We start from the raw sequence: 10,388 nt of genomic DNA, 5'->3' as shown, positions 1-10,388 counted from the left end.
AAAAAAAAAAAAAAAAAAAAAAGAAGAAGAGGTTTGATGCCTCAATAATTATAAATATCACTCCCCTTCTAAACGGCCAATAAGTAGTGTGTGTGTGTATGTGTGTGTATTAATTTATCTGTAAACACGTTATAAACCATTAAGTGATTATTATGCATTAATTAAAGGTGAGAGAGACTAAACCAACAGGTTTCTTGCCAAATCTGTTCACTTTAGGGTTGGGCATAATCGTATCGTGTGCAATTAATCGTCAGTAGAGCATTAATCGATTAGTTTTTGGCTCTTGACGATTAATATGATTAATGCCACCAGGGGAGATTTCTCCAGTCAGTCCGCTCGGTGCTCCTCTCTGCTTCAAATATGACGAACATTTAAAACAAGTTCTGTAATTTATTTATCTATCAACACAATTTAAAATTTGATGTATAGCCTGAAGTCTGTAATTTTGACACAATTTGGAACAGATTTTTACGAAGAGCAAATCTTTCCCACTAAATTGGTCATGTGACTAGGACATAAGGGTGCACAGGGACTCCAGGGGATTAATTGTCAAATTAATCGTTATCGGCTAAATACCACAATTAATCGTGATTAATTTTTTTTGCCAATATTGCCCAACCCTAGTTCACTTATACATTTTTAGAGGTAGATTAAACATTTCAGACGAGATTACTGCCTTGAAAGCAAAATACGTTTTGTAAACATATATTTTAGCATATATTATTGTACTTGATCATTGCATTATAAATATCCACAACTATCCAAGGGAGCCTTATAGTAAATTGTTAAATAGGACACTTGCCATTATGCCTAATAAACAAGTATAAACACAAAAAAGGATTTTTATTGTAAAGTGTAAACGTATTTTCATTTCCTAATGATAAATTAAATGTTTACACTTTACAATACGGGTTCCTTTGAGGACAGATTTAACCACCGAGCCCCAGCCGCCACATATTATTCAGTAAAAATCTTTGGAATAACTTAGTTCAGACATTCTCACCTGTGGCTGCCGCTCCGTTGCCCACGTTGTCGTTTTCATCGTCAAACTCGATTCGCACCCCTTTGCCATTGCCAGCAGACACTCCACAACCGCCGCTCCGACACAGAGAGATCGGGACCACGCCGTAAACGTAAGCAAGCATGATGGGAACACCAATACCTACACAACATAAGAACAATGTTGAGTTCAATACGTAAAACTGAACTTTATTACCAAGCTGTGTCTTATTATCTCATCTATCACCAGGTAAAACTCTTTGTTAGAAGATAAATAATGCAACAGAGATTTGATATAAAGGGGAAGACGGTTTTCTCTTACCAACAGTGACGGCAGCAACGACAGGAGAGACGATCACTGACAGCGTCACACCTCCAGCTATCACCAAGTTCCTCTTGTGCTTGGAGATGTCCTTGCCTTCGTAGCGATTGTGAATCTGATGGGATAAATTGTTCAGCAGTATTAGATGGACAAATTTTAGATACTATTATCCTAATATTTTAGAACATGTACACATGATTTCTTACTTTAAAACATGCTTATTAAACCTTTCAATGATTGTTAGATAAATGCACTAATGATGTCACATTAACCAACTGCTGCTACTTATTGATCCTCAGCTGAAGGAATCTGAAGGCAATACTCACCCTTCTGCCCACATACACTGGGATGCCAATGAGCATTGCTGGGATGGCGATACCAGCGATGAGGGCGATCCCCACAGGAGCCCCCACCAATGTGCCGAGCTGCCAAAGAATCTTCTTCTTCCTGCTCCAAGGCTTCTTCCCCCAGAAGGTGCAGCCTGATGGACTGAGGGGACACAAAGAAACAAGTGGTCTATTATAGAGATGTTACTGAAACATCTGTATATTTCAAAACTTAGCCTTTTAGCTTTTAGATACATGAAAATTAATACTGAGTAATATTTCTTCAAGGGTTAAAATAGAGACAAACCAGAAAATCTGAGGAAATTTGAAAGAAATGAGACAGCCAAACTCACAACCTGATTAGGTCTTATTGGTCAGGACTTTTATTAAACACAATAATTACAGAAACGGTTATCCAACTTACCAGCCAGAAATGCAAAGAATATTTTGACAAGGTTACTAGGTAAGTTGGAGACAAAATAAACAATAAATTACATTGGTGACTTCTGGGAAACGGAATGAAAAGTGAAACTTACCACCTAAACACTAAATTAAAACAGTGAACATTAAAGCCGTCGTGCCCATCGACTCCATCGTATTTGTCTCACCTTAAGTAGTGCAGGTCAGAGATTTCCTTCATGCAGAGCCAACAAAACTCACAGCCGCAGACGGCGCAGGTCATGTGATTACAGCTTCCATCGTTCATCTTGATGATGTATGCAGAGCAGCGAGGACACGGCTTGATGTCGTCACCTTGGGTTGATGGATCAAAGAGAAATGTAATTAGCCAGAATTTATGTTGAGTGTTTTATTATTGTGGCTTTACTCCTGTTTTTTAATGGCAGCAATAAGTTGTTCATGTGTTTCTTTTAATTTGGACAAATATGTGACTTAAAATGTTTTAAAATGGGCCAAAAATAAAAAGAATTACAACAACAACAACATAAGGCTTGTTTAAAATATTTGGATCGAGGTAAAGAATGATAACCACTGGAACAAACTAAAACTGGTTAAACTGTAAACCACACTCCTCTTTTGTTTTCTAAAGGTTGAACCAATGTTGCACAGTTCCTGTGATTATAAAGGGAGTGTCTCTTTGTTTATAGTTAGATTTTTAAATGTTTAATTGACTGAAACTAATGTTTGTTTCACACTGGTAAAATTCTGATCTTGGACTGCCTAAAAACCATCAAAACAAACCCACTGCGGGTTTAGTTCCCACTACATTTTTACCCTGACACAAAGAGGGGGACTACAACATAATAGGGGACATGAGACAGAACGTCTTGTTTAATCAGTTTAACCCATAGATGCAGTCCACTTTGCAGTAACCCTTTGGCATGCTTGGAATCACAATGGCAATACATTTAAAATGTCCTGGGTGTGCTGAGGGTGTAATCACAGGAGAACAAGTCAAGTTAGTTTTGAGTGCATTAGTAAACAAGCGTCTATCTGCAGGTTACCTGCTGCTCCGCTCTCTTGGCTGTAGCTGAGCGATGAGGACCTGAAGCCCCTCAGTCGGAGGCTCTGGGCCCTTTGCTGTCGGGCCGTGTCACATGTCTGGTTGGGATGCCACAGCTGCTTGCAGTGGTAGCAGAACTCTGTCCCGCAGCCCTCACGCCCACAGGTGATYTTTGGGCAGCTGGCGCAGCCGAACGCAATGACTGCATAACTAGAAGAGGGAAAAAATAGAAAAACATTTTTTGTTTAACATAACACTGGTAAAGAGAAGTCCATCTGAAGAAAGTTAGAGCTGAAACTGAAAAGCAGCACTACACGTGACCAGTTATTACAATAGTTTAATTGGGAGCTGTTTCTGAGAAGGAAATGAAGTTCCATTTTTAAARCTGTGTAAATCTAATAAAACTCAGCAGAGGTCATTTAAATACCAAGACACAGTGAGTGAATAAGTTCCTTTTCCACGTGTGCGTTTAAATGTTAAACAGTAGCGACTGTTTTCGCAACTTTGTTCCTCAAAAAGACCTGCAAGCCACTGATAATTACTCTCACTTCAGACGATTAATTAGACTTGCCCACACACTAATTTTTAATGAGGGTGCTGCAAGAAAGGACACGGCTTGATTTTACTTACAAACCAAACGAACCCGAGGGGCTTGAAAACAGCAGCCGTTTGTGGACAAAGAACAAGCAGAGATTAACCAATCGTAATGATCTGTAGTACAATTATCAGCTCGTTCTCAATRCTTCTTTGTGGGTCTGCGTTAGTCACAACTTGGCCTCTTGTGAGCAAACTGTCGAGGCTGCAAACAAGCAAGACTCTGAGCTGACCTCAACTCTGCACACTACCCTCCATGTGAAGAGGAAAAACTAACTGTGAGAAACAATACGGCTAAACTCAACTCATGGCGAAAGGTTTGAAGAGTTCAGCCTAACCTTAAAATAATCCATTTCTAAGTATAATTTACAACCAGTTTAACTTTTAATTGTATGTTCTAGATATTTTTAAAGTTTTTTTTACTTTTACACTACCCATATTTTGAAGCTATTTATTATTTACCTAAATAACTTTGAATATGTGATTAAAGAAAGCATGATTAGYAGATGCAATCTGAAGTTTTGACGATATCCCTGGTTTACAACAATAGGACCTAACATRATAAAGAACTCCTTGGATCTCTTTTTGGAACAACACAAAGTAAAATAAGTCTATTATTTGGAAACTACAAGCTATTTTTAGCTCTGATATCAGTGAAGAGGCTAGGGTTATTTTTAGTCTTGCGTATTATTTTTATTATAACAGCTAAAAACAAAATTCATTGACAAAGGTTCTATACATAGTAGATCAACTTCAGAAGTGTTTTCTCAGTCATAAAATGTCTTCAGTTGCATCAAAATGCAAAACTTTCTGTCTAAAACAAACAAAAAGCTTGTTGAAAAACAAATTTATATTTTTATTCTTCCATCTCCTGTTCTTACCCGCAGTCGGGGGCGGGGCACCAGCGACAGTCYGGTTCCGACACCAGCCACCTCCTCAGCATGAACTCCTCATACTTCTCCATGAGGGCCCGGTCTCCCAGGATCATCTGGATGTCGTGGGGATTGAAGCGCTCCGAGCACTCGGGACAGCAGATGTTGACGCGCGACTCTGAGATTTCGATGCGCAGRTACTGCCGCAGACAGTCTGCGCAGGAGCGGTGGTGACAGGTCATGATGTCTGGGAAGCGCTCGCGTGTGTGGCGCAGCAGGCACAGAGGGCACTCCAGCAGCTCGGACGAAGACCCCGACCCCGATGAGGTTGACGCTACATCTGATGGCGGTTGGCTGGAAGTTTTGTCCTGGCTCGTCTCGGACTGCAGGGTTTCAACACTGACAACAGCGTCCGCTGCGGCGGCAGGCTGCAGAGTCCTCGACTTGCGTTTGGAGTCGCGATCAGGTCTGCATCGCCKTCCGAAGAGTGAGTGGAGGGACAGACGCCGCTTTTTGGGATTCTTCCTGACYGAGGGCAGGCTAACAGAGGAGGCTGCAGAGTGAAGGTCTCGCTCTGAGCCTGTGCTGCCATGATGCTGTTGGTGCAGGTTGCTCATTGCACCAGAAGAGGCGTCACTAGTGCTTTAATAAACAATTACCACATGAAGGCAGGAGATGAGGGATGATAAAAAGGGAAGGAGGGAATAAAATTTGACAAAAAGGGAACTGGACTGCCTTCAACTTGACAAAGTGGCAGCAACTAAAGGAGATCCCCAAATCAGTGCCTRGTGGTATGTGCTTGGCTTAAATCACAGTGGTGGAGGTTCTGTTGAGAYTGAGATGCAGAAGGTTTGATATGGGACACAAACCTGTGAAGACAAAAACCACAAAGGAATCAGGTGATGTAGCAAAACAGAATGCAAAACAAAAACCTTTGGAAACATTTTTCTCTCTAAAATCAGAAGAAAAAACCTAGGAGTTAAAGACAAAAAACATTCATTGAGGCGTGTGAATACTAGTGTATTACTTGAGTGCTGACAAAAAACACAATATCCTGTTTCTACAATTATTGTTAGATGTGGCTTTGGCTGTGTGAATGTGTTCCTGGAGCAGCTGCACCAAGACTGAAGTGTTCAGAATCCATGACAGCAGTGTGTAGAAGTGTTTGTTGTGAACGTGAATAATGCACTTTAAAGTTCCACTAAAGCGGTGTTCCTCATTCCTGGTCTTCGAGAGCCACTATCCTGCATGYTTTAGATGTTTCCCTGCTCCCCAGTGGGTCTTTGAGTCCTGTTAATTACTCACTCCTTCCAGTCAGGTTTGTTGAAGCAGAAAACCACCTGAAACATGCAGGATAGTGGTGATTGAGGACCACATCACTAAACTGTYAGTCTGCCCCTGGRCAGCTGTGGCTACAACGTAGCTTACCACCATCAGTGTGTGAATGTGTGAATATTTAATGCATGAAAAATGGAAAGAGTGTCTAGAAAAGCACTACATAAGACTACTGCGTTATTATTATTAAACCAACGAGCACATTTTTAACTGTTCTCCGCGTAAACTACAACTAAAGTCAAGTGTAAGAAAATACGTGTTCAATATGACTGAAGTCAAGATGAAAACACAATTGTTAAATAAAATGATTTGTGAAAGGAATAAMGTCATACAACACCAGAATTCTGGACCTGAGTGAATAGATCAAACGTAAAAATATTATAAAAAGGAAACCCTAATAATYTAATGTTGTTTCTAACATCAGTACTAATCTGTAATAACTATAAATTTCTTCATAAGCATGACACCTCTGAGCAACAACAGTTTGTTTTTTTATGCATGCTCCCATTTTATTGATTGACCCCATCTAATAGATTTACATGTTCTACATCAACATTTTTCTGCTTAGCGCTGACATTTTAAGGGCTTAATTGATCTACAAAGTGGAGCTAAATAACTCCAAGTGCCTCTTTGGTTGCATTCCAGCAAGAAAGTCAATCCCAAACGTCAACAGTGGCACTGATATTACGATGTATAAACTGCATTCAAGCCYGAAACCAATTAAGACAATAAGATATGACTGTACATGTTTACACCAGCTTTGACATGCACTAAAAAGTAATGGAGATAAATTAACATTTGACAATCCTCAAGCTTAATGCCCAAAAAKCTTCAGTATATAAAAATGAAAACAACATTTTTGTGGCAACTGCRTAAACAAATGTAAGGTTTGTTTATCATTAGGAACTAAATTAAAGAAAACTCCACTGAGAGCTGAAAAGTGACTCATTAAAAATCCACTGCAAATCCCAACTGAGGCAGCAGTTTTGTTTGCAAACCTATAAACCCCAATCTGACTGGCTGCGGTTTTCTTACCCTCGGGATGAAAAGTAAGCTGAGGTCAGCTGACTGGGGCTTACTTTAGTTGCAGAACTGTAAAAACATGTTTTTAGCCACACCGCCCCAAGCCACATTTAAATGCTGCAATGACTCTATTCATTTCAGCAATGACTTGACTTCATTTTGCTCATGATGACCCTGCAGGTCAAACAATATAATACACTGGACCATGTCTATGCAAAACATGACGTCCAGTAAGTGTTCTCAGCATGAAGTTCAATAAAATAAAATTTAATAAATATAAATCTGACCACATTTGGAGATATAAGAATGTTATTTCATAAGTAATCTTCAGATGCACTAAAAGGTTATTATCCTGCTGAGCAGAATTAATATTAAACAGAAAAGGCATGCCTTGTGAAAAAAAGAGAGAGAAAGAGACAACAGTCAAGATTTTTGTGAGGCAAAAAAATTATGCACACCAAACCTCATCAAGACTTTTAAATGTAAAGTATATTTTAAATATTAAAAAGMCAAGAACTCCAATTTTAGTCATTTAGACATTATACTTTTAACAAATATACCGGTAGATAAGGAGTAGGATTAAATAAATTATACTTCTACTTATTTTCAAACAAATAAAACACTGTGTTTATTTACTGAAAKTTGTGCGCAAWATTAGATTATCACTTTGTTTCTACRTTTGAACCTGTCTGTGTGTATTGTCTCCTTTATTCCTTAAATATTTTGTTCTATAAGGCTGTTYTAACCTGTTCAAARTAATGTGCGACCAACAGAAGCAGAAAAGTTTTCTCTTACTATTAGCAGAGATAAAGATACGTTTCAACCCAAAGCATAGCTACCAACTCAAGTGATGTTTTAATTTTATAATTCAACATTATAATAAAGTAGGGTGGCGACGGAGTGTAGGATAAACCAAACAATTCACGTAAGCGGGAGGAAATTTTAACAAGACAGAGAAGCAATTTTGACCCACCCACAAATCAACGAGAAATTACACTCCAGTGGTGTAATTAAACTGGAAAATCCTGCATATGCAATGTAGAAAGACTGAGTGGGACTTTCCATCTGGCTGAGGTCAGTGCATGAGTGCGTTTCTCAGTTCGGTGGCGCAGGGGGAATCACATGCAAACACAGCTCACACACACTRGGACGACGTCCCACTTCTTTACTTATTTATTTATTAACCTTTATTTAACCAGGCAAGTCCCAGTTGAGATGTTTTGCGAGGGAGGCCTGGGCCTGAAGGCAGCCTAAACATGCATGCTTTAAGACAAGGCCTGCTGAACAGCTTCAATCTGCTGACAGCATTCAAAGGGAAATCACAAAATTTACATCAGCTTCTGCTCTGCAGTACTGTTATTAGCCAGAAACCAGAAACCAYAAGTCTTCTGGTGGAGACATGTTAAAAGGAGGTCACACACTATAATTTCTGTCAAAATGGATGGGGAAAATAGTAATAATCTTGCTTACTTAGAGCAGTAGTGGTAATGGTTTTAGAAAGTTCAGTACTTTGGTACCACAGAGCAATAACATGCTTGCTCCTGTGTTGGAAAAGGCAAAATAATCCCAGCCTTCCCTTGCCTGTAATTTTCAAAACAGACAATTAGGTGAACATCAAAGCGCCAATGGAAAATTTAATGTTACCCCTTCGCGTGCACATGAATGCGAAAAAATTTTCTCCTAAAGACCCATTTTCCCTTTTTGGGAAAATTTAAAAAGCCCTCAAGAGAATGCAGCCATACACAATTAAAAAAACATTACTGAATACCAACATTAGCATTCTTCTGCAATCGTTTTTTTCTTCTCTCAACTTCCAGAGGTAAATAACTGCACAGCAACCTAAATTCAACAGAACACTAACATGTCTTTATTGAAAATTGTATATTTGCTGAAGTATTCAAACACAAACACATTTTAATACTAGAAAAACTTCAGCACAAACTAGTGATTCGTGTCATTTTCTKTCATTTAATCAAAGTGGCATCAGTCTTTTTTTTAAACAAATGTTTGCCAACGTGTCCATCAGTTTCATGTCAATATTTCAGGACAGTTCTAATTTTGTTTGCATAGTTTTAGAAATCTTGTAAATACTGAAACTTTTCTATTTGTGGGGCAAATAAATAAATGATAATCAGTAACAGTATGATGTGGCACAAGATGCTGAGATGATTAAACACAAAATTATCTTTGTGTTTAGCACAGCAGAACTACTTATTTTAACTAAAAACTAACATTTGTTGCCACACTTTTCATAATGAAGACTTTTTTTGCTCTTCTGAAGTTTCTAGACAAATGTAATATTTAGGTGAAGCAGAAAAGCTGTTATTTCCTCTAYGATGACTTGAATGTTCTCAAGTCTACTTCTCCTATTTTGGGACTAAGATGAGACACCTTAAGTGTAAAACTTAGCTTCATACTCTCAATCCAAGTCCGCAGAGAGAATTATGTTTTGAGAACAACTCAATTTATCAGCATCTTTATCCACTATTTAGAAGTAATTCTAAATGTTTAAGCCCAGGTTGTTACAAATACTTTTGCTCACACGCACAAAGATCTGCATCTAAGACTTGAAAAGGACAGGATAAAATGGACGTTGCCTGTGTTTATCACGTACACTAAATTCCGGTGACATTCCAAGTTGAGGACAGATTTCCTGACGATGACAATGCTTTCAGTTCGTATGGCTTCAGGCCAAAGAGACGGCACGTTACGAAAAGCTATTTTTAATAAAAACGTGTTTACTTTACACATAGAGGCACTAAGACAACTTGTACTCAAAAGCATTTTTTTATAAGCAAGTAGCTTGATAAATCTTTAAATAGCTTTTTATTTGCCGTAAACAAAAACATCTAACATACAACAAAAAGAAAGGCAGGCTAATGTTATTGAGGCTTGTCTTAGCAATATTTACTCAACAATACAAATTATAGCCAACAACATGAGGTTATTTTCCACCTCACACTTCATGAGTGTCTTTTGTAAAGTCAGTGCATTAAATAGGCAGCATTGTTCATCATACCCTATAAAATGATTTATCATGAGAGCAGCGATTTTAAATTAATCTCCATTTAGGAACACAGATCAACAAATCAAAGATGATATGGACCTGAGAAAACACGAGGAGACACAATAATGCTAAATTGTACAAAGAAAATCAGCAGGATTCTGAAAAGGATGATGAAATAAAGTAAATTAAAGGAAATCGGTTCTGTGAATCAAAAGTTAGTTTGTTCATTTTACAGGGGAAAACCACTCCTGACAGCTTAAACTGACTTTCCCAAGTCTTGATTTTTTAACCCCTTTCAAAACCTTTAAACAAAGTGAGGTATCACAATACTCTTTTTTTATGTGTGAAAAACAGTCACAAAGATTGGGCCTCATGCAAGAACCGTTCGTACGCACAGATTTGTTCTTAAGTTGTGCGTACGAGTGATTTAGGACAATTTGTGGCATTC

The 10,388-nt window shown here is 38.4% G+C and overlaps 1 protein-coding gene across 1 annotated transcript in view; it reads right to left on the bottom strand.

The window, feature by feature from the left end:
• The window catches only part of rnf19a (ring finger protein 19A, RBR E3 ubiquitin protein ligase), a 19,375-nt gene that overhangs the window by 7,032 nt on the left and 1,955 nt on the right, over window positions 1–10,388 (bottom strand). Inside the window, exons 2-7 of the mRNA XM_014009296.1 lie at window positions 4,585–5,444; window positions 3,111–3,319; window positions 2,256–2,400; window positions 1,648–1,810; window positions 1,322–1,436; window positions 1,004–1,162 (exon numbers count right to left, since the gene is read on the bottom strand). Coding sequence (XP_013864750.1) covers window positions 1,004–1,162; window positions 1,322–1,436; window positions 1,648–1,810; window positions 2,256–2,400; window positions 3,111–3,319; window positions 4,585–5,192 — 1,399 coding nt within the window. The 5' untranslated portion in view covers window positions 5,193–5,444. The remainder of the gene's footprint in view (window positions 1–1,003; window positions 1,163–1,321; window positions 1,437–1,647; window positions 1,811–2,255; window positions 2,401–3,110; window positions 3,320–4,584; window positions 5,445–10,388) is intronic.

The sequence above is a fragment of the Austrofundulus limnaeus genome, unplaced genomic scaffold (assembly GCF_001266775.1).
Source record: "Austrofundulus limnaeus strain Quisiro unplaced genomic scaffold, Austrofundulus_limnaeus-1.0 Scaffold56, whole genome shotgun sequence".
In the NCBI taxonomy this organism is placed as follows: domain Eukaryota; kingdom Metazoa; phylum Chordata; class Actinopteri; order Cyprinodontiformes; family Rivulidae; genus Austrofundulus; species Austrofundulus limnaeus.
This window is presented reverse-complemented; position numbering and strand designations above follow the sequence as displayed.